Source organism: Miscanthus floridulus, chromosome 13 (assembly GCF_019320115.1).
Source record: "Miscanthus floridulus cultivar M001 chromosome 13, ASM1932011v1, whole genome shotgun sequence".
Lineage (NCBI taxonomy): Eukaryota > Viridiplantae > Streptophyta > Magnoliopsida > Poales > Poaceae > Miscanthus > Miscanthus floridulus.
The window spans coordinates 10,077,763-10,103,320 of NC_089592.1; the positions used below are offsets into that span (position 1 = coordinate 10,077,763).

The window sequence follows — 25,558 nt, forward strand, 5'->3', positions numbered from 1 at the left end:
ACTGGCAATGGTCTATTTTATTTTTCTTATTGGGCTACTGTGTCAACTTGTGGTGATAAGGTAATGAACTGATACTTGTACATCTCTTTCTTCATAATTTTGATATATTATTGATTAATTCTTTTACACTCTAATTTAATCTGCAGGATGAGAGCTACACACATTCAAATTTTATATATTTCTTTATGTGACATCCATATGGTGTGAACTAAATTATCTTGTTTTTTACACATAGAATTATTATGACAACCCTAGTGGTGATGAAAATCTGTGTGGTCTGTGGCTGGTTTTCTAGATTGTTCTAGTTTGTTGGAGCGATTGGTGGAGCTCTGTGGCTCATCACCCCACATCTATGCTTCTCAAGTAATTACATAACTATCTAAATAAAGCATCAAATTGCACAATGGTTTGCTGATTTTTTCACTATAAAAAAGATAAAATTTCAGACTTATGATATCAATACATCAATTATTTTATTTTATTCTACACTACTATGATACTTGTTGTTGGGTATCCCCTAGACGAAGAGAATGGAGAGGAGAGGAGTGGGCAAGAGAGTGAATGACCAAGAGTCCTCTCTCCCCTCCAAGCCCTAGGGCTCTATTTATTGGAGGAGATATATGTTTTCATATACTCCCTTGGTAAGGCTTGGAATTATAAATGAGTCCTCAGATTTTACAAACACAACCCTAGATAATGTGGCCTCGTAGCTCTGAGCTGGTTCCTAATAGAACAACTGCTCTAATGGATTATTGATGGCATTTCTATAAGTGCATCTAGCCCTTTAGTAGGTTTTGGTAAATTGAATGACAACACCATTAAAGGTCTAACAAGTTTGCTAAGTGTTGAACAGCTAGTCCCCGAGCGCCTTGCATCCGCTGAGCAACACCGTCTTGAGCATCCGACCAGTTTAACTAGGAGCTAAGTTGTTGAATCAAGCATCCAACTAGTTGAACTGGCAGCCAAGCTGGTGAATCGAGCATCCGACCAGTTGAATTGGTAGCCGAGCTGTTGAATCGAGCGTCCGACCAGTTTAACTAGGAGTGAAATTGATTTTATTGCATACACTTGTGGATTGTGGAATAAGAAGTGTATATAGGTTCAACAAGAAGGAAAACTTAATTATATTCCACATAATGTTCAACTCAAGGCCAAAATTGTGTATTGTTGTGTTGGAAGATCACGGAAACAATATAGTTCAAAAGAAAGACAACAATGCAAATAGAGTTGATGAAATGGCTTCTATGTTGAGGAATATCATAGTATCATGAGAAAGCAAGCATATTTGGCAAATGTTAAAAGAGACATGAGTTGATGATTTTGGATTGATCTCAATAATGGCTTGCTTTGCATGAACAAGAAGAGTTTGATAGTGGATTAGCTTTGATCAAGGATTGAAGGATGAGTCAAGAATGCATAAGTGAAGAAATACCAAGCAAATGTTTAAATGACAAAGGACACAATTCATATTGGATATAAGTTGGTCTCTGTGTTGGTTTGGTTGTATGGATAAAGATTTGAAAAATCACTTTGCATTGCTTTGATCAAGCTAGAAGTATGAAGATAGATATTGAAGTGAGTATTAGGAGTGTTAAACCAAGATGAAGAGGATAATACATGCGATGGTGGAAACCCCCAATTATAAAAGGATATGGTGACCAACTCAAAGGTGTTTAAATTCTTTGATGTTTTGAATTTGAGTTTAGGAAAAGCCATACTATAAAGGGGGACACAATGCTTAAGCTAATATATGCTACCAAGTTCTCAAACAACCATATGCATCCTCAGATTCATAGCCAACATAGTCTACACTTCACTATTAGCTTTGCTGTCTTGTGTGGTGCGGCATTGCCACACTTGAAGAGAGGCACTGCCATAGTGTGGCACTGCAGCACTTGAGTTGCGGCACAAGGAAGTTAGCGCCCACACTGACTTCCCTGGATGGCTTGAGACGTATTAAAATGTCTTGCCCAACCCCAAGGTCGTAGGCTCTGTCTCGCCTAATCTCGAGGGCATGGGCTCGGTCTCGCCCGACCCCTTGGGTGCAGGCTCCGTCTCAGCCTACCCCAAGGACATGGGTTCCATCTTGCCCAAAGTCATGGGCTCCGTCTCACCTAACCTTGAGGCCACGGGCTCCATCTCGCCTGACCTCGAGGCCACGAGCTCCATCTCGCCCGACCCCTTGGGTGCGGTGACCGTTGGGGGCTGGAGGGTATATATACCTTTCCCCTTCCTCCACAATGGCTCTCTGCCTCTTCTTCCTCACTTCAGCATGCCCAAAATAGAGCAGGAGCTCTCTGTCTCCATTGTTGACCTCAAGCCCCAAGCAAATCCATTAATTTCCCCATCAATCCTTGAGGGAAAAGGGTCCAAAACTCGATTAGAGAGTAGCTCCATCGATTCCCCAACTCTAAAGAGCACTTGGTTCACATTTGGGTAGGCGGTTGTGTTTGTTACTCTTGAAGCTTGGCTCCTAGCCGGCTAGAGCGTCGCCTATGGAGCTTGCCAACTTGTGTGGAAGCCCTAGGAGGTTTGTAATCACCCCAAACAGCTAGTGAAATCACCCCTCATCTCAAGAGTTCATTCTCTTGACTTGAGAATAAGGAAAGGGTTGAAAGAGACCCAAAGTCTTTGTGGCAACCTCAACAACGTGGACATAGGCAAACCTTAGTGGCAAGCTGAACCACGGGATAAATCGGTGTCTCACTTGTGTTCTTGTGATTTGCATTGCTATACTTGTATTTATGGTGATTCTAGGGTTTGGTCCCGATCTACTTGCTCATGCACTTCCGTCAACATCCATGTAGTGGAATAGGCTCTACACTACCCTAAGAATATTAGTAATTTGTTCGATCTACTTTTCATTGGGTAGTTTTTGAATTGTAGTTCAAGCTTGTTTGCAGGCGTGATAGTGCCGCACTTTTGTGAGGCAGTGATACGGTGTGGCAGTGCTGCACCTTGGGAGCAGTATTACCGCACCTAGAATTTAACTTCCGCTATGAGTTTGTTTTAAATAGGCCTATTCACCCACTTGTAGGCGACATCAAGGTCCTTTGAATTGGTATCAGAACCAGACTCTCAATTTAGGGCTTAACCGCCTTGAGCGATGATGTCGACAAGTGAGGAGGTATCTCTAGAACTTTTACTTTTAGATGGCTCAAATTATGCATCGTGGTCTGCTAGTGTGCTTGATGTTTTTAGGGCCATGGGTCCTCATATTGAGTGGATTGTAGATGTAAACATTTCACCTCCTAGTGATGATTTGGCCATCTTATCTAAAGAGGAAGTGAAATGCTTACAAAACAATGCTCAAGCTACTAATGTCTTATTTAGTGCTTTGAGTGAAGATGTTTTTGATGCCATCATATTTGGAGATGATGAACCACTTGATGATGCTCATATCATTTGGACCACACTCAAAGAAAAATATGACAAGTCCAAATATGATGAGAAGACACTCTCATTGGAGGAACCACTTGAGGAGTGCTCAACTTCACTGACAAATGAAGAGCCTCAAGTAATTCTCCCAAAAGGCCTAAGTGATCATGGCACATCCACTTCCTTGCCAACATATGACCTAACGAAAGGCTACAAAATAGTTGGTGAGAACAATGCTTTTACACGTGGTACTTCTACTTCCTCTTGTTCTTGTGAGACTAACATTTTGAAGGAAGAAGAAGATTGTGATCGGTGGAGGCCAAATGATGAGTCCACCTCACCAAGAAGCTCAACTCTCTATGCCACTCCTCATTTAGGTCTCATGGCAAAGAAAGAGAAGAATGTGGCAAGTGAGAGTGAGAGTGAAAGTGAAAGCGAGAGTGAGAGTGAAGATGAAAGTGATGATGATGAGTTCAATCAACACTTGGCACATCTAAACAAGAAAGACAAGTTGATGGTTCTTAAGCTCATAGAGAAAATTCAAGAGCAAGAAGAAACACTTCATGAGCAAGAAGAGTTTCTCATCAATAAGATCAAATGCTTGGAGAAGTTGACCAAAAGGCATAAAAAGCTTAAGTGCTCTCATGCTAGTTTGGTCCAAAGGTATGAGAACTTGTCAATTGAGCAAACTCATACTATTAACTCTCTATCTTGTGTTGCCAAATTAGAAGATGAGAACTATGTGCTCAAGGACAAGGTGGAAAGGCTCACTAGCAAGAATGAGATCTTACAAGAAGATCATGATGAGCTTTTGTGCTCTCATGAGAAGCTTATGGATTCTCATCTCATGCTAGAAATTGCTCATGAGGTTGTGGTAACAATGGTAAAATCATACTAACCTCACACTCACAAGTGCACATGTACACAAGTTCCATATATTTTTATCATGTGCTAACAATTGTTGCTCTTAAGCAAGCCAACCTTCCGTTGAGCATGTAATTGCAGAAATTTATGATGATTCCATTACAAAAGAAAATGAAGAGCTCAAGGAAGAAGTTGAGAGGCTAAAAAGGGACATGATTCAATTAAAGGGAAAGTGCAATGCTCCACCTTCTCAAGATAACCGTGAAGACATAGTGAAGAAGCTTGAGAAGGGATCAAACGAAGCATGCATCAAGCCTCATCATGAAGGACACAAGTCCAACAGTGCCAAAGTCAAAGGGAAATTTGAAGAAGTGCAATCTGTTCAAAATGCAGCAGTTCAGCTAAAGGCTGCAAAAGTTCCAGGATGCGGCAGTGCCGCATCCTAGTGTGGTAGTGCTGTACATGGGAAGAACAACAATGCCCCCAAGGCCACCAAGGTGCAACTTTAACTAAAGAAGACTCTCATCACTTGCTTCAGGTGCAAGAAGGAGGGTCACCATATGAGAGATTGCTCCTTGAAGAAAGAAAACAAAGGCATGAGTAAGATTCAAGAGAAGAAGAAGAAGGCTCATGTCAAGTGCCTCAAGTGTTCCAACATGGGACACAATGCCTCTATGTGTTCTAACAAGGTTGATGACCAAGCCACACTTTCAAAGAAAAAGACAAGAAAAAACAAGAGGAAGTGTTATGGGTGCAATGAGAAGGGACATGAAATTGGCTCATATTCTAACAAGAAACATGAAAGCCCTGTGTCATCAAGAAAGAGGCTCATTAGCAAGGTAGCAAACAAGAAGCAAGATAAAAAGATGTCTTACAAGATCAAGCGCCACATTTGCTACACTTGCCGAGGAAAGGGATATCTAAGTATGGATTGTCCCATGGGTAACACTCCTAAGCTCAACTCATCAATTGATTCAAATTTGCTTAGGTGGCCCAAAAATGACACTTGTGCTAGAAAGGTGATTTATTCCCCACGTGCTAGCACAAAGGCCATTTGGGTGCCTAAGTCTCTTGTGACTAACCTTGATGGACCCAACATAGTTTGGGTACCAAGTTGTGCTTGATGAGTGTTGTAGGTACTTATAGGTGGTATGAAGCTTTGGGGTGCTTGAGCAAGTTAATTAAAAATATCATCTCAAGCTATCAATCTTATTCATATTGTCTATTTTCTCAAGATTGACCCAAGGACAACTTGATAGATATATTTCTAACTTCATACTCACCTCAGTAACTAGTACCTAACCCTTCCTAGCTAGCCACTTGACTTGTGTAGTCTCTAGTAGTTCACAAATATGTGTGTGTTTGTGAATTGTTAAGAGTGGCTAGAGTATTTCAAGTTTAAATGAATCATTTGCCATATAATGCTTTAATGGCTCTCTAGTAGAGCAAGATCTTATTCATGTTGTAGGTAATGAGGAACCACCTTGCATGGCAATCAAGCAAATGACCATTGGTGATATTAGACCACAAGAAATCTGGGCCACTATAGAGGAGGATCCTCAAGTTGCCGCTGCTCTAGAGCTAGTTGATGCAGCATCTGCGGCAGTGCCGCACCTCTAAGCAGCAGTGTCGCGCAGCAACAAGGAGCAACAGTTGACAACAGTCTAGTTCGAGGACAAAACCTACAACCCATATTTGAGAAAGAAGAAGATGAAACTCATGATGGAAGTGATTCATTTCTATGTGACGAAAATGGATGGTCAACTGAAGACCAATCTCTAGTGCCATAACCAAGAGCTCACCAAAACATTGAAAATGAGTGGTAATCTCTAAAATCACAAGTGCATGATATTTTCAAATTTTACTCATTTGTGTCTTGTGTAGCCACTTAGGAAAATAAAGCACTTGAGGATATAAATTGGTTGTTGGTCATTCTAGATGAAAAGTATGATTGGAATTGAATTGATCATCCACACCAAGCAACATACATGACTTGGGTTTTCTTTGTGGACTTCAAACCAATAATTTCAAGAAAGCCAAGAATAAAGAATGAAGCTCAAGTAGAGGCACTCATCACTCACACTTCAAGAACTCTCTACTTGATGGAATCTTGTCTTATGGTAGATTGCCAAATTCTCATTCTTATCTTATGGCCATCTATATGTTCTAATGGTTGTAAGTATTTCTTGGCATACTTCAATTCAAATATTCTATTGTTGCCATGACCTAGACGTAGAGTGAAATCCCAAGTTCTTAAGTGAATAAAGTGCTATGTGAGAAATTCAAATACTTAGAGCACTTATCAAAAGGGAATTTACTCTATGACTAATATTGTGAGACTAATCTTTCTCTCTAAGTGATTTGTGTAGTCTCACTAAATGAGAATGTGTTTCTCGAATGGAGTGTTCTATCATAGGAAGATCATCAATCCAAAACTATGTGATGTGCTCTCTCTCTAGTTAATTTGGAACTGATTCATCTATTTTAGCCACTCACCATAATATTGCTTAAATATACCCTTTTGGACTTAATTGACCAACCATGCACATTTCCATTTCCATTCCACTGTAAAGAATGTGCATGAGGGTTTAAGGGAGATTTAGTCCATGTTATGAGGTTTCTCTATTTTAGTAACCCATTTGTCTTCCACACATGAAAGGTTACTAAATAAGAAACTAGTGCTTGTGTTACTAATTCCCTCTTGTGTTGAGCTTATTTATAGAAAATCAAGAAAAAGAGATTGTTCTTGCTTAACTAAATAAATCACAATCCAATGGTTACTCTTCACCTGAAGAAAGATGAGGTTGCTAGAGGCCAAAGAGACCAAAATTTTCAGTTTGGATAAAGTCAAGTTTGAGGTTGAGTTGGATAAGCTATATTGGAAGAATTCACAAGACTACAAGTATAAATAAGAGAACTGAATGAAAATAACATCTTGTGAGTATTCTCAACCAAATTCACCTCAAGATTGGACAAGAAGAAGACAAGAATTGGGAATTATCAAATCTATTCAGAAAATTGAAATTATGAATTGGCTGCCTTTAAGTATGGATTTGGAAGTTCAAATACTGATGAATTGACCTGAAACTTTGTGAGCATGCTAAAAACATCTAGTACCTGTTGGTGTAAAATTTTCTTGAAGATTGATTGAGAAGAACATCAGTTGTGAGTTGAGTTCTGTCAGCTTCAGCAATGCTGTTTTTCAGACTCTAGCAGTTATGATAGAAAATTGATTTGGCTAACCAAATGGAGTCCAAATGATCTGAAATTTTTACAGAAGTTAGAGGATTAATTGGTGCACATCTCTACCAAATTTCATGCATATTGGACTAGTGGTCTGAGAGATATGAATTTTTCTCCAAGAGAGATAGAATCTGAAAACTCACTGTATGGAATTGGATTGCATCAAAACAACAAGATTAAGGTGGCTCTCAAGATTGGTCATGAAGAATCAATAAAAATAATAAGCATCAGTTTGGTCTAAAGGAGTTGCAATGAAATAGAAAGACACACAAGGGTCCAAAGAGTTGCAATCAAAATACAAGAAGCATCAAGTAATAGCAACCGATTGGAACTAGAAGAAATCAGTTATAGGCTTTCAGAAATAGCAGCTGAGATCAATTGAAACAAGATGAAACTAGTTGACTTCTATAGTTACAAGTAGCAGTAATGGGGTACAATCAGTTGGGACTCTTTGAAATCAATTAGAAGCAACTGAAACCAGCTAAAACTAATTGGACTACAAGCAGTTTAAAGGAGTTTGAATCAGTTGGAGTATAGTGTAAACTTCTCCCTTGACCTCATAATTATTGATGTGCATGAGTGTACTTTGTGTACTCCTGTATGCATAAATTGAGGGAGAGTTAAGCCTATATCTTGTGGGACTAATGGTTTCTTTCAAAGTTAATATTGAGTAGTCTCACACACATTGGAAAAAGAAGAACATCAAAGGAGGATGGATGGTTCCAATGGAATCCTTGTGTGCTCCAAAGGTTATTCTAGGAGTTCTTGGTCTTTACAAACCAAGTGCTCCCAGTTTATTATCGAATGCCCCAATCCTTTAGTGGAACTAGATTTGACTATGTTGGAGAAAAGAATTGAAGAGTGGGCTTTTATTGCTATTTCTCCTCTCTAGAGCTCATCATATGCACATGATCCATCCCATTGATCACTCAAGATCTTATCAACAAATAGTGGTAACTCCTAGTTCACTATTTGCAAAATTCATGAATTTTACCTTTGCTTTCTGTGTGAGTTGCTTTAGGTAAAGAAAGAACTAGGAACCAAATATGGATCTTGGATGATCATAAGAGCTCTAATTCACCATGAGTCATCAAGTGAAGAACTATGGCTATCCAAATCATCAAGTCTCACTTATGATGGTCATATCAATGTGGTGATCTATCTACCTTGGTGGTGTGAATTTATGTAGTCTCTTGGTGAGAATAAGTTTCTCATGGGTATGCTACATTGACTCAATCCAAATTGCATTCCCTAAGTGACATTATGAGATACAAGAATCCATTCCAATTGGCATCAACTTGTGAAGACTCTCCTTCAAGTGGTGTCAAAACTGTGAAGATCATATTTCAATTGGTATTAGTGGATAATCTTTCAATTCGGTATATCAAGAAATATGTCTTCAGTTGGTATCTCAAAATGACAAGAAGAGCTAGCAATGGACTTTCAAACGAGATCAAGCATAAGTTTGTGAAATCTTCATGAAGGCCATGATTAAAAGGGATGGGCACAAATGAAATCTTTTTGCATTATGCCAAGCCCATCAAAGCACTAAATCCAAAATATCATGATCACGGTGGAGATTATGAGGCTTAAAACAAAGGTATATTGCTCCATGAACTCTTGTACTACCTTTGTGCATATAGGCCCTTACATGCTAGTGTGTGCATGTGTATGTAACACTTTGAGTCACACCATGAGTTTGTTCTTGCGGTGATGATTGGAGAATTATTTAGATATTTGGTTGATATCTCTTGTGGTGATGGCATGAGTCAGTTTCATATTAAAATTGTCATCTAAGTGAGGTATGAGCCAAATATGCTGACTTCTTAGAATCTTGACTTAACATGATGCATACTTTGTTTGGCAGAAAACTCAAGAGAGAAATCCTATATGCTGAACTTTTACCTACCTCTTGCCCTCACTTGTCTATCATTATTTCCTCCTTTTGGTGGAGCCATCCTTTTTGGAGATTAATGCCAAAGGGGGAGAAATATTGGGAGAGAGTGTAAGGGAAAGAGATTGATATGAAGATTCAAAGGGGTAAAAGGGAGGCATATAAGATTTTTCAATTTTTATTGTGTGGTGTGTGCAAGGATAGTTTAAATTGATGCTCTTGATAAGGACCATATATGCCAATGTGTGATGTTCATGCCTTGAATGATGTGTTGTTTATTTTCTCTAACTGCCACTGTGCGGTAATGTCGCGCTCACTCATGAAAGTGCCGCACATGACAACTTCAGAAACTTCTTGAGTGCATGAATTGCCATGAGTATCATGTTTATCATGATGACACCTTGCACCCCACAGATGCTAAGATAAAGAAAAGTTCCCACACTTTATCTTGAATATGTGCATTTGTCATTTGAGGCCAAAATTTGAATTCCTTTCAATACACATATTTAGGGGGAGCTCACTATATCATAGGATTCAAAATCTTATTATTTATCAATCTCTTGTAAGATTTAATTGTGTTGTTATCAATCACAAAAAGGGGGAGATTGTAAGTGCATCTAGCCCTTTAGTGGGTTTTGGTAAATTGAATGACAACACCATTAAAGGCCTAACAAGTTTGTGTTGAACATGAAATTGAGTTTATCCACTGAGCGCCTTGTATCCACTGAGCAACACCATCTTGAGGATTCGACTAGTTTAACTGGGAGCCGAGCTATTGAATCAAGCATCCGACCAGTTGAACCAGGAGCCGAGCTATTGAATCAAGCATCCGACTAGTTGAACTGGTAGCCGAGCTGTTGAATCGAGCATCCGGCCAGTTGAACTGATAGCCAAGCTATTGAATCGAGCATCCGACCAGTTTAACTGGGAGTGAAATTGATTTTATTGCATACACTTGTGGATTGTGGAATGAGAAGTGTATATAGGTTCAACAAGAAGGCAAACTTGATGATATTCCACATAATGTTCAAATCATGGCCAAAATTATTTATTGTTGTGTTTAAAGATCACAGAAACAATATAGTTCAAGAGAAAGACAACAATGCAAATGGAGTTGATGAAATAGCTTTGATGTTGAGAAATATCATAGTATCAAGAGAAAGGAAGCATATTTGGCAAATGTTAAAAGAGACATGAGTTGATGATTTTGGATTGGTCTCAATAATGGCTTGCTTTGCATGAACAAGAAGAGTTTGATAGTGGATTAGCTTTGATCAAGGATTGAAGGATGAGTCAAGAATGCATAAGTAAAGAAATACCAAGCAAAGGTTTAAATGACAAAGGACACAATTTATATTGGATATAAGTCGGTCTCTGTGTTGGTTTGATTGTATGGATAAAGATTTGGAAAATCACTTTGCATTGCTTTGATCAAGCTAGAAGTATGAAGATAGATATTGAACTGAGTATTAGGAGTGTTAAGCCAAGATGAAGAGGATAATACATGTGATGGTGGAAACCCCCAATTATAAAAGGATGCGGTGGCCAACTCAAAGGTGTTTAAATTCTTTGATGTTTTGAATTTGAGTTTAGGAAAAGTCGTACAATAAAGGGGGATACAATACTTAAGCTAATATGTGCTATCAAGTGTTCAAACAACCACATGCATCCTCAGATTCACAACCAAGACAGTCTACACTTCACTATTACCCTTGATGTCTTGTGTGGTGCGGCACTACCGCACTTGAAGAGAGGCACTGCTGCAGTGCGGCACTACCGCACTTGAGTCATGGCACAAGGAAGTTAGCGCCCACACTGACTTCCCCGGATGGCTCGAGATGTATTAAAAGGTCTCGTCTGACCCCAAGGTCGCGGGCTCTGTCTCGCCCGACCTCGAGGTCGCGGGCTCCGTCTCGCCCGACCCCTTAGGTGCGGGCTCTGTCTCGCACGACCCCAAGGACATGGGTTCTGTCTCACCCAAAGTTGCGGGCTTCGTCTTGCCTGACCTCGAGGCCACGGGCTTTGTCTCGCCCAACCTCGAGGCCGCAGGCTCTGTCTCGCCCGACCCCTTGGGTGCGGTGACTGTTGGGGGCTAGGGGGTATATATACCTTTTCCCTTCCTCCACAATGGCTCTCTGCCTCTTCTTCCTCACTTCAGCATGCCCAAAATAGAGTAGGAGCTCTCTGTCTCTCCGTCCATTATTGACCTCAAGCCCCCAAGCAAATCCATTGATTTCCCCATCAATCCTTGAGGGAAAAGGGTCCAAAACTCGATTAGAGAGCAACTTCATTGATTCCCGAACTCTAGAGCGTCGCCCGTGGAGCTTGCCAACTTGTGTGGCAGCCCTGGGAGGTTTGTAATCACCCCCAAACAACTAGTGAAATCACCCCTCATCTCAAGAGTTCATTCTCTTGACTTGAGAACAAGGAAAGGGTTGAAAGATTTGCATTGCTATACTTGTATTTGTGGTGATTCTAGGGTTTGGTCCTGATCTACTTGCTCGTGCACTTCCGCCAACATCCAGGTAGTGGAATAGGCTCTACACTACCCCAGGAACATCAGTAATTTGCTTGATCTACTTTTCTTTGGGCAGTTTTTGAATTATAGTTTGAGCTTGTCTACATGCGTGGCAGTGCCACACTTTTGTGAGGCAGTGCCGTAGTACGGTAGTGCTGCACCTTGGGAGCAGTGCCGCACCTAGAATTTAACTTCCGCTATGAGTTTGTTTTAAAAAGGCCTATTCACCCCCCCTCTAGGCGATATCAGGGTCCTTTCAATTTCCCTTGTAGGTGTGTTGCACCATGTCACCAAGTTATTAGACCATATTTCTGGTTTCAACATGTCAAAAAACTTTGACGGATGAAGAACAATATATGGTAAGATGGAGCATTTGGATTCCTACTTACTATTGATGATGATCACTATATAAGCTTAACAAAATATTGTTACCACTAAATCCCTTGTTTAGTGACACTGATCTTCGATCGGTCTTGACTTTGTTGTTTCATGGTGCATACTTCTGCGGCTAGGGATGAAAACATGATGTGGAATTCATTTATGTTTCGTGTTGCATACACTTATAGTTCTAGATGAAAACATGAGATGAAGTTCCGTCTCAACCCGCACCATTCCTCGTTCCTCCCAACCATTTCAGTTTTTACAAGAAAATTCAAAATTCATCAAAAAATAGGAATCTCATATTTACTTAGGAAATCCCGTTTACTTCATGTACTTTTCCTATTTAGCATTGGAAAGTCAACCCGTAACAATAAGGTGAATGCTTATCCATCTAAGTTTTGTACACCAAGTTGATGAGACACCCGTGGGTTGGATCTGCCCTTGGCTGACCGATTCGGCCCACTCGGGTCCTAGGCGCCAGTTGCACCCTTAGTGAATGTACCCAGGGCCCATGTACTCATCACAAAAACTTGAGCAACCCTAAAAGAAAAACCCTATTTTGTTCTATAAAATTGAAGGATACAAAATGAGATAATTAAAATGTTGAAAGCCTAAGAGAAATTAAACCTTGACAAACTCTGAATATAAAGATTTGATCAACCCTAAATAAAAACCTTAATAAACAAAATTCAAAAACATGAATTATATATAAAATTTAATGTCCTACAAAACAAAGTATAAACCCTAAAAACACAAAACCTTTTGCCATGAATTTGAGTATGTTTTGATGATACAAATAAAAATGGTGAAACTACTTTTTATAAAGCAAAAGATTACTTCTTCATCACACATCATGACCCCTAATCATAAGAAACAAGTATAAGGGTTCGTAGTGACGAAAACTAAAAGTTTCAAACCATGTGGAGTGCAGGGTTAGAACCCCATAATCCTAACCACCATGCGCGTGTGACTACTAATCGCAAGCTGTTCTGACCCCTATAACAAGGGACGAGTATATGTGGTCTATGCTGTGGAAAATAAAAGCTGCAACCTGTAAAGATGGCAGGACAAGAACCCAGTAGCCCTAACCAAATTGCTTGAATGACACCTGATCATAACCCCTGCTTGATCCCTAATTACAATCCCTATAGACACGCTAATTACAGCCCTTCCTAAACCCTAATCATAACCCTACATGAAGTCGTAACCCCTTTGACCACTAATCACAATGGATGAGTATACAAGGTCCATGGCGACGAAAACTAAAAGTTGCAATCTGTGTCAATGATAGGGCCATATATAACCCCATAACCCTAACCACAATGCCTCCTCGACCCCTAATTGCAGTTCGCAAACTTCTCAAGATTTGACACCCTAACCCACATGTGAATAACTCAAATTTACCCCACATGTCATAGTGATATGAGTGTCAAATCTTAAAATTAAAGGCTCACAAATTGGATTATATTTTTAAAATCTCTCGAGCCTTTGGCATATCTTTCGTTATCATTACAAGTGCTTTGGCATGCCTTTGGCATATAGCCATCTGCAAACTTCTCTAGTCCAAGCTGCACGAGAGCAAAGCAACAATCAAAAAACAAGTGTTTAATTGTCTCATTCTTGTGAATGTTATAGTTCAAGCTACCTTGTCAATTGCTATTAGCTAGGTTATCTTTCGTTATCATTACATCTCGTTGTAGAAACCAAAGGAAAATCCTAATTTTTAAAGGGGCCTTTGATTTTCACAATTTTATGTTAATACTGGAGACATCTACATGGATCATCAACACCATATAATGTGAGTTCACCTAAAACTGTTCATATGGATGTAGGTTCCAGCAAAACATATCTTGTTCTTGTGTCAACTTAATGTTTGCAATATGTGGTAATAAATTCTTCCATGCTGTTAACTTTGATCCTATTAACTTCCTACGTCCGAAAAAATGGGTGTGTGAGGCACATAAGACATCTTCTATGGTGGCATGTTTGAATCTAACTATATTATACGAACAAGGATACTACTCCCACAATGTCACATCAGCCAACCTTTCTATCCTCCCATAATCTGATTTCTGAGTCACCCTTAATTATGAAGGATCCAAAACAAAGAGAATCTTGTTTAACCTTCATGATGAGACTGGCCCATAAATGTGTGTCACCATTTTTCCAATAAATCTGTGAAAGTGATTTACAGCCTAGGTATTTGTTGCGTAGCATTTGCACAGACCTCAAATTTATTCATAAACTTCTAACACTTGTTTCTTGAAATTATTTCCGATGCATGAGTATGAGTAGATGGACTAATAAACATAAATATTATTTTGGATTGGAACATTATGTTAATTGGCACTCTGAATGACTATAGAACAAAATACCACTACTACAGAAGTTAACTGTAGGGGCGGCTCTAGAGCCTCTGTAGGGGCGGCTGCGCCAGCCGTCCTTCCCAGGGTGTTCCTACAGAGGGTGCCTCTGTAGGGGCGGTTTCCTGACCGCCCTGCAGTGCCCTCTGTAGAGGCGGCTGGTGTTTTCAGCCGCCCTACAGTGCCCTCTGTAGGGGCGGCTGGTAATATCAGTCGCCCCTGTAGTGGACTTCTGTAAGGGCGGCTGTATCACCAGCCGCCCCTGCTGTGTGTTTTTGTAAGGGCGGTTCAATCAAGAACCGCCCCTACAGTGGATTTTCCAGCAAAAAAATAAATAATTCAAATTCAAATCTGACCACATATATATATAATTCAAATTCGAATCTGACCGCCACAAATATACATATATACATCCATAAACACAAGACCATTATTTAGAACATCATCAAAGCAACTGAGACGAGATCTATCTATTTCGGAGTCGGTGCCCGCGCGTGCGCGAGCCGTGGTCCTGTGAGAGAGAAGAGCGAGAGCGCCGCACGCGGGGGCAGGGCGCTATAAATAGTGTTCTCGACCACGACTACTGGTACAGCACTTGCCTCGCTTCACTTCACTTGGCTCCCACCCTCTTCGTTCTCCTCGCTCGAGAGCTAGCTAGCCCCCCGACCGGCCGGACAACCAGCCCGCGGCACCAGGCTAGCGCTGCCTCCATTTAAGAAATCCACAAGTCCACATGCAAAACAAAGTCCAAACCGTTCCAAAGTCTGATCCAAACCATACCACAAGTCCACATTGTCATCAATGGCCTAGGGCTAGCCTATCAGTCTCCCAAAGGTGTTGGTATAGAGGATTACTACCTAAGTCAGAAAGAAGATGATGGTAAGTGCCTTTATGGTACACAATCTGGTCCATTATGAAGTTGCAAAGGTCACCGACCATATCTAAGAGCTCGTCATCCTTGTATGGGTTCCTTCTCGTGTCTTTATCTTTCACCAACTATAAGAGAACAAGTTTAGGTTTACTATATCACAACATATGCGAACTTTTCATACTACGAGCAAAGAGGTTCAAACTTACCAGATTGGGGTTTCTGTAGTAGCCACCGATGGTACTCATCATAATACATGTGTAGTATCCATAATGTAGACTCCCAGGCTTCTGCTTGGAGCACTGTGTGTTTTGCATATGGAGATGTTAAGTAATGCTATTGATAGACACGTAATATATGGAGTACCAAAGTAAATGACACTTACCGCACATAAAGTTTTGACATACAAATTTTCCTTCCTATTTGGATGATGCCTCCCCTTATGTTCCTAGACATAGTGTCTGAATGCCCTGTTCCAATGGTTTTAGCAAATGCAACTTGTTAGTATCCCACATTGAACCTTACAAGTATGTATACAAACATAGTAGCTAAAATGAGGATTGTCGATATGTATACGTCTTGACAATCGCTATGAAGTCTTTGTATGTCTCGACTGGGAAATCCGCTGAATCAAAGACCCATGCCATGTTATGTGAGAGCCAGACGCCTATGCAAATCCAGTGATCGCTGCATGAATTTAGTCATAGAAGGAACACATAAGCTCTTTTGCATCGAACAAAGTATATTGAACAAAGCTAAGTATACAGTTGAACTTACTTGAAGTGGTATGGTATCCATATATTATCGTGTTGTTGGAGATTTTTAAAACATAGAGCAATGTATGCCGCAACCATGAGGGACTCTTCCAATATTTTCTTTTTTCTGATGCCCTCTTTCTCCTTAAGTGTCTTTCCAGCTCCTAGTTCTTTGCAATCTAGTTTCCACTCTTTAGGGTAATTAAAATTTGTTGATGCTATAGGTGAAGGGTCTATATACCCGTGTTTTAGAGCTAGCCTCTTTTTCACAAAGTCCGCTTGCATTCTATAAATCACGACGCTGGTTAGTTACAACAAAATCAAAAGATTACATTCATATCATATCGAGAGGGCAAGGACTTACAGGCACCATATGTGAATTAGATTCATTTCCATTCGTCTGAGGTGGAAGCATGCCAGGATATCCCTAAACTCAATGGCAATTTGCCCACCTGGGGCTCCAAATGTGCCAACAGGGATCCATGCTTGTAAAATTTCTAGTTCTGTTATCTGAGCACGCAAGTACCAATCGTGGAACTTTCTCATTCCACATGGCAAGCACTGTATGACTCGGTTTGGTAGGAAGTTCTTGCCTTTTTCATATTTATCCGGGCAATCATTTGACCATTTGAGGTTATCAACAGCTAGATACTTGTTAAACCCTTTGTGTAGTTTGCTAGTGGTGCCCTCCTCAGAAGCTGGTGCTCTGAATTCTTTTACTTGGTTCTTAGGCTTGAACTGGTCATGGGCCATCCACTTGTGCACCGACGAGACGTCATTAATGCCCACATACGATGGCCTTATCTTGATTGGGATTTTGTTTCGAGCTTCCCATTTGGGCACGTCCTTGTCAACTTGTGCATCACCTGCTCCAGGGGCCACTTATTCTTCATGTATCGACTGTTCACAAGGCAATTGCTGTTCATGAGACACTTGTTGTTCATGTATCAGCTGCGCTTGTTGAGAAGGATATTGCATCTCATCATGCCTTTGCTCGGTACGAGCTAGAGAAGGACGTGGCATGTCATCATGCCCATGCTTGGTACGAGGTGGAGAAGGATGTGGCATGTCATCATGCCCTTGCTCGGTACGAGGTGGAGAAGTCTCTAGCGTGTGGTGGTCATGGTCATGGGCCGGTGAGTATACCTCCCTGTCCTCGACGGGTCGCTCCAGAGGATGAACTTCAGTCAGAGTTGGCGAAGACTCGGTCAATACAATGTCTCGTCTATGCCAAAGGATGAACTGGTTCATGACGTCTCCGAGTAACATGAGCCCCTCGGGAGTAGGGTGTTCTATCTTCCAAGTCATGAACTCAGGCTTCACGGTATGCACCTTGACCCGAGTGTAGTCCTACGGGATGTCCCTATCGTGCCACGTGCCGCCCGGAGGATGTGCCACACCCGTTGCCACCTCAATGATCACGTTTTGCCTGCCCATCAGAACCATCAATTTGCAACTGGTTGGCGCCCATATGCGATCGACGGGGGTTCCGGTTGCATTGGAACCTTGACTGCTAGGAACATCCGGAGGGCTGCCAACTACCGCCAGTTCTCCAGGCGGCCCCATTGGTGTCTGTGGCTCCATCATAGACAGTCCTTTCTCCACCAACATCTTTTCAACTAGAGCCTTCACTTGGCGCTCAAGATTAGACTCTCGGTCTCTGCCATGTTTCTTGTACATGTGCCTCTCCTCTACGAATCTGTGCTTCCAAGACATCCTCTTCCCTAGCCCCCTGGTGCGTCCTGTGTGCTTGGGGTTTCCCAAGGCAACGGTAACCTCGTCCCTCTCTCTGGAAGGGTTGAATGCGCCCTTCTCCTTGTCATCAGCAAGTTTCAGTATCTTTGATACTACCTCTCTGGTCTTTGGCTTAGCAAACTTGAGGCTACTACCGGATGAATCCACACTCCTCGCGTATATCCACTGTTTGAGACGTGGCTTCAACTTCGGCACTTCTGTATTCCCGGTAGCTTCGGCCTCTGCGTCCATCTTCCTAAAGACCTCTTGCTTGCCAGCATAGCCACCGGGGCCTAGACGAGGGTAGTGTTGGTTCTTCTTCGCCTGCTCGCTGTTACGGGCACTGAGGGCCAATGATGCCTCTGAAGTCTTAGCCACGAGCTCCTCCCATTGACTAGGAGTTATGTTGCCGTACTTGTGGAAAGGAGTTAACTTCTGTTGGATAAAGTTCTTGCTCAGATCCGACCGCCAACATTGGAAGTTCTGCCCCATTATCTTATAAGCATTTTCTTGTACCAACTCGTGCGTTCCCTCCGAAAACCTGAAGTTCTGCTTCAGCTTCTCCCATAGGTCTACCTTTTGGCTCATAGGTACAAGATTCCAACCACGGATAGCTGGGTTCAACTTATCTCTAACTACAAACCTGATGTGATTACGGAATTTCGCCCTGTATGTATATGGCTCAAGGATCTGCCCGTCTGGCCCGACCTCCATTATCACATAGCATGCCTTGTCGTGATATTGGTTTGGCTTTCTAACCCCCCCTCGTTTCCTCTTTGGCTGGGCAATCTCAGTCATGGTTGTGTCCTGAGGTTGTGGAGTGGAGGCCTCATTGTGAGTATCTATGGCTCCTTCCTCTGATCTCCTTTGTCCCGCTACATATTGTCCGATAAGATGAGCCAGAGGCCGATGTCGTCTTTTTAGAGGTTGAGTAAGGACGACCTGTGTATCCGGCAGGTCAAAAGTGTTAGCAGAGGTAACATAAAGCCATAGCATTAGCCAAATTTACAAGCTACTAAGGTTTTATCCATACCTCGTCATTCGGATCAAAATCCTTGTCCAACTTATCCTCCGTTGGCCTCCGTCTGGGTTCTCATGGGAAAGGATCCTCTGGACTTACATATCCCCCTTATGAGGTGTCGTCATCATCATCCCCTTCTTCGCCTTGGGCATCCTCTCCGCCTTCTCTTCCCTGGGCTCCCCCACTGGATCCTCATCATCGACAAGGTCCTCCTGAGTAAGCATCACTTCTAGACCCTTTTCTAACTCGTTATCGAACTGCTCCTGAGTAAGGTGGTCATCTAGTTCTTGCTCTCCATGGGATGGCTGCTCATCATTCACGGGGCATTGGGATGCACTCTTTGATGTTCGCGACATTTCATGCCTTGTTCTAAGAGATGAAAGAAAAAAAAGTAGTATAAGTAGTAGAAGTAGTAGTACTAGTGGTACAAGTAGTAGTACTAGTAATAGTAGTAGTACTTGTAGTAGTACTAGTAGTAGTAGTAGTACTTGTAGTAGTAGTAGTAGTTGTTGAAAGCACTCTAAAGAAACCCACTGGATTACTTGTAGTAGTAGTACTTGTAGTAGTAGTACTATAAGTATTTGTAGTACCAGTAGCAGTAGTAGTAGTACATGTAAAGTGTATAGTTTTTTAATGAATCTCAGCACAAATACAGACACTCATATACATATATGTATAGCTTATCCCTATAAGCTACAGACAGATCTAAGATTGACAGTCACCATAAACAACCCCTACTGTCAATACGTGTAGATGTCCGAAAAAAGAATAGAATGATTCTCCTACAGTCCAGGAACTGACAGTACAGGCTCAATGACAGAAGGTCACAACCATCACCCGGCCAGTTACCAAGCCCATGTTTTCGTTGACTGTACAGATGAATATCTACTAAAACTAATTGATAATTTTTGGAACTTGGAATCATCTGCAGGGGCTTAGCCAATTGTTAAGGCTACAGAGGAGAATCTTTTGCAGCTAGCAGCTGAAATAAACACCACTAGGCTACAGAGGAGGCCTATGCTATTCGGCAGAAATGTAATGATTAATTATAAAATATACAAAGTGCATTTGTTTGCTAACTGCTATCAATCGACAGAAATGTAGAATCCTTTCTAAAGGAACCAACCATAGTAGGAAGCATTTAACCATCCAGACACATATGAGTAGTTTTAGAAAATTCATCATACATTTCTCAGTAGCAGCAGTTTATTTACATTAATGTGTCCAATCCAATGATAAAAAAAAAATATAATGTCACATACCTAAACAGAAAGAGCTCTCTACAAACCAATCTCTCCATTTTTTTCCTATATATAATGAGCTACTACTATTCAACATAATTAGATATTTCATTCACAAAAGCCCCAAAATCTAAACTGAAAACTGTTTTGCTAGAATCTAAACTGAAAACTAAAAACTGTTGTGCAAATAGCATGCAACTCGCTAATTAAATTATGCAGATCACATTTTTCTACTTCTGTTTAAGACCTTTTGTTATATATCGTATCACTGAATAATCACAAATTATCCATGAAATAGACAGACCATACCAGAAGCCCATTGTCTATAAATAAGCAGCTTATACAAATCTTAAAAAAGAAGCTTTCTGCGGTTTGTTTCTCATTATTGATAAACAATGCTTAAGACATTTTTCTCTTATTGATAGACAATTTAAGACACTTCTATACAATATTTAAATTTTTAATTTGGGCCTCCTATATTGTTGCTTCAATTTTATACTGCAAACTTGAATCACTGGTGTTGTATATGTTCCAAATGAATTTACGCCATTATACTCCAATTAAAGCACCACTGAGGATATAAACATACATATCTAGCATTTTCATATCACTGGTGCAAACTTTTCGCTGTACAATGCATCATCCATGCATATATACATATGTGTGATCAAGCAAGGGGGAGGCAATGCAAGCATCCAAATTAAAAGCCAGCAGGGAAAGGTTGGTTGGTGTACAAAATCTATGTGTCCAGATCAGATAGTCACTGCTTGCACTTTAATTGATCACAAAAAATATGTAAAAAAATCCCGATGTAAAAAAAGCCAGCACTTATCATTTCTAGTATATGCAAAATCTTTTCTAATAACAAAAAATTGTGCACCACTTAAAATCCCGATGTATATATGTAGAACTCTAGTATACAATCAGCATATACATATTTAGAGAGCTAATAATAAGGCACTCGTCGGAACCGAATCGAGACCAAGATCAGGGGCGGCGCGGCCCTGGGAGCGCCGGGAAACCACGCAAGTCGAAAGCGATCGATAGGGAGGAGATATGAGTGGGAAGTCATCTGGTGATGAGGGCAGACTGACCTCTGACTATTGGAGCGCCGGGGATCGACGGCTGCGAGATCAGCGGCGGCGAGACGGCGAGGGGCGTCAAGGTCGGAGAGGATGGTTAGGATGGGGCGGGGGCAGCCGCACGATGAGGAGCGCTCCCAAACCTAGGACGAGGAGCCGCACGACGGGCGCAGCCGCACGACGAGGAGCTGCTCCCAAACCTAGGACGACGGGCCGTGCCGAGGAGCGCTCCCAAACCCTAGCCGCCATCGCGGCCTGGGGAACGGCGGTTGGGGTCAGGGAGACGGTGGAAGAGGCGGTGGAGGGGTCGGGGAGGGGCAGCGACGGCGGTGCAGGCGTGGCGGTGCAGGCGGCGGCAGCGACGAAACTGGGTTGACGGTCCAAGTGTGATTTCGCCTAAATCGATTTCGCCCAAACCGATGGTCACATGTAAATACCTCAGAGCCTCTTTAGGGGCGGCTGAGGTTATAAGCCGCCCCTACAGTTGATTTTTTTTTTCAAAATACCTCAGAGCCTCTGTAGGGGAGGCTGAGGTTATAAGCCGCCCCTACAGTTGATTTTTGTTTTCAAAATTCTAAATCAAAATTAATTATTCACATGTAAATAATAAATAATAAATAATATAGTACAAAATTTTATAATTATTTTTTATAGATATATTTACATATACAATAACTAAAATAACTACAACAGTTTAAAATTGCAAATTGAACCATTAAAAATGGGAAAAAAATTAAATTTTAAAAAATTAAAATCAAAGCTAATAAAATAATTTTGAGACACCAAATGATCTCAAATGAAAATTTGATAAACATCAAAGTTGTAGAGGTCATGAAGATCTACAACTTTTATTTTGGTTATCTTGTCATTTGACAAAATTTGAACCTTTCAAATTTGAAATTTTAAAAAATGACAAGTTCGAACCAAAATTTGAGACACAAAATGATTTCAACATAAAAAGTGATAAATACCAAAGTTGTTCAACTCATTAATATCTACAACTTTTATTTTAGTCATCTTATCATTTGACAAAATTTGAACCTTTCAAATTTGAAATTTTAAAAAACGACAAGTTCGAACCAAAATTTGAGACCCAAATTTATTTCAACATAAAAAGTGATGAATACCAAAGTTGTTCAACTCATGATTATCTACAACTTTTATTTTGGTCATTTCTTCATTTGATAAATTCTTAGCACACATTATTCACTAATCTTACACATGTCTCATATAGTTTATAAAACCTTATGAGAGATGTGTCACATTTGTGAACAATGTCATTATCACTTTGTCATATGAAGAAATGACCAATACAAAAGTTGTAGATCTCGATGAGTTATTCAACTTTGGTATTTATCACTTTTCAGCTGAAATCATTTGGGGTACCAAAATCTTGTCTGAAGTTGTATTTTTTTGAAATTCAAAATTTAAATTGCTCAAACTTTTCATATGTATATATTGACAAAACCAACAAAATAAATTAATAGAGAATGATTTTAGAAAAAATTTTGGAAAAAAAATCATCAGATTTGGAGTTAGTATGAGGAAGAAAAACTAGTTACAAAGTTGACCCACAGATTAAAAAAAGAAATCACACTGTTCACTATGATCATGTAAGGATCATCTAGAACAGTGTGATTTCTCTTTTTAATGTGTGGGTAAACTTTGTAACTAGTTGTTCTCCCTCATACTAACTCCAAATGTGATGGGTTTTTCCTAAAAATTTCTAAAACCATTCTTCAGCATTTAAGTTTGATCAAACTTAGATGTGACAATGTTTTACACATTTTAAAATTTGAAATTTGACATTTCAAACCAAATTTTCAAACCCTAAATGATTTCAGATGTAAAATTGATGAATACAAAAGTTGTTCAACTCCTCAAGATCTACAAGTTTTATTTTGGTTATCTTGTCATTTGATTAAATTTGAACCTTTCAAATTTTGAAATTTGAAAAAAGACAAGTTGAAACCATAATTTGGACCCTCAAATCAATTCAACTGAAAAAGTAATGAGTACCAAAGTTGAATAACTCATGGAGATCTACAACTTTTATTTTGGTAATTTCATAATTTGATAAATTCTAGTACACATTGTTCACACAAACATACGTGAATGTGGTCTCAAACACACACACACATAAATGTAGTTTCAAACACACATACATAAATGTAGTCTCACATACATTAATATAGTCTCACACACACATACATGAATGTAGTCTCACACACACATACATAAATATAGTCTCACACACACATACATGAATGTAGTCTTACGAACACTGACACACTTACATAAACTAGCTAGCCCACCGTGACAACTTTCCCCTTGACACCTTTTTGTTCTCATGGCAATACATCTTTGGGCAGGTTCTTTTCTACAGCCTCAATCTTCTTACAAAAGTCTGTGAACAGCGACATCTCATCACACTTATTGTAAGCTTCAACATCGTCCACGCCATCAACTCTTATGATATGTTGTTTCCCAGAGGCCACCACGTACTTTGTCTTCTTCTTTGGGGGGAGGTTACTTTACGGGTCGGGCATATAGAAGACTTGTGTGACACGATCAGCGAGCACCCAAGGGTCATCCTGGTAGCCTACATTCTGGAGGTCGACGACTCTCTATCTGATCTCATTGAAATGATGTTGCTTGATCCAGTGGAATCGAAACAGGGCCACCTTTATATCCCTTCCATAGTCAAGTTCCCATATATCTTCAATTATGCCAAAGTACAGGACCTTTCGCCCCATTCCGTCGAGAGCCTCTATTCAGACGCCACTGTTCTGATTCACAGATTTCCTATCCTTTATGTCGGTATAGTATGTGTACCCATTGATGTCATAAGCATTCCAAGACGTCACCTGTTTCGATGGCCCGGCCGCCAACCGACTGATGGTAATAGAATCTATGGTTTCTCCAGGCTGTATGTTTTGGTCCTTCAACCATGATGTTAGGCATTGCTTATGTTGTTTCATGACCCAATCATCTGAACGGCCATTCCTCTCGGCCATAATGATAGCCATGTGTTCATCAAGGTACGGTTGCATCACTGCCATACTCTGCAAGACACTATAATGCACCTGACTCACCTCTCTGTAATCATTGTCGAGGAACACTTTCCTACCACTTGTGCCCTTCCCAACTAGCCTTCCCTTGTGATGAGAATCGGGATTACCAATCCCTCTCTGTACTTTTAGCCACTCTTGGCAGCACTTGACGACTTCTTCAGAATTGTAACCCTCTATCATGGAGCCCTCTGGGTGTGTTCGGTTATGAACGTATCGGCTTAGAACCAACATGAACCGCTCATAGGACCACATTTCATGCAAGCAGCTAGGGCCCAGCGCCTTGATCTGATGAACCAGGTGAATCATGAGATGTACCATTATATCAAAAAAATGCGGGAGGTAAATACATCTCTAGCTGGTTCTGGGTCTCCACCATGAATTCATGTAGGTCACTCAACTCTTGCCTGCGAATCATCTTCTGTGAGATCTTCGAAAAGAAGTAGCACATGCGGGTGATGGCCATCTTTAGGAACTCTGGCTTTATAGCCCTGATTGCAATTGGTAGGAACACTATCAGCATCACATGACAATCGTGAGCCTTGCAGTATGTTAATGATAGGTCCTTCATCGACACTAGCTTCTTCGGGTTCGCCGAAAACCCAGTCGGCACTCTGACCCCCCTAAGGAAATTGCATATAGCTCTCCTCTCCTCTAGGGTTAGGTTGAAGCTAGCCGCGGGAAGACTGTACTTACCATTGTCTTGTTGTACCGACCAAAGCTCCCGCATCACGTTCAGCTGCACCATGTCTTTCCATGATCTGAGACCATCCTTTGACTTGCCCGTGTCCATCAAGGTAGCCATGAGACTCTCAAAGACATTCTTCTACATGTGCATCATATCAATGGCATGGGGGACCTCCAAGTCTAGCCAATAAGGCAGGTACTGAAAGAAGATCGATTGCTTCTTGAATGGTACGCCTTCGATGGGAGGTGTGCTTCTATCTCTAATCGTTCCATCCAGATTCTTCTTTCCATAGACGACGTGTATGTTTTGGACCATTCTGAACACATGTTCTCCATTACGACGTCTCTCTAGAGGGGGTTCATCCTCCGGGATGTTGCCATAGTATCTTAGGTACAATTTACCGCGGTACTTGTGACCTGTCTTTAAGAAGCGCCGGTTCCTTATGTAAACTATCTTC

The 25,558-nt window shown here is 40.8% G+C and overlaps 1 protein-coding gene across 1 annotated transcript; it reads left to right on the forward strand.

The window, feature by feature from the left end:
• The first annotated feature begins 3,205 nt into the window (after nt 1-3,205).
• Nucleotides 3,206-4,688, forward strand: LOC136499432 (uncharacterized). Its single transcript, XM_066495089.1, has 2 exons — nt 3,206-4,252; nt 4,371-4,688. Exons 1-2 carry the CDS (start codon nt 3,206-3,208, stop codon nt 4,686-4,688), a joined length of 1,365 nt encoding a protein of 454 aa, XP_066351186.1.
• Nucleotides 4,689-25,558: the final 20,870 nt, after the last annotated feature.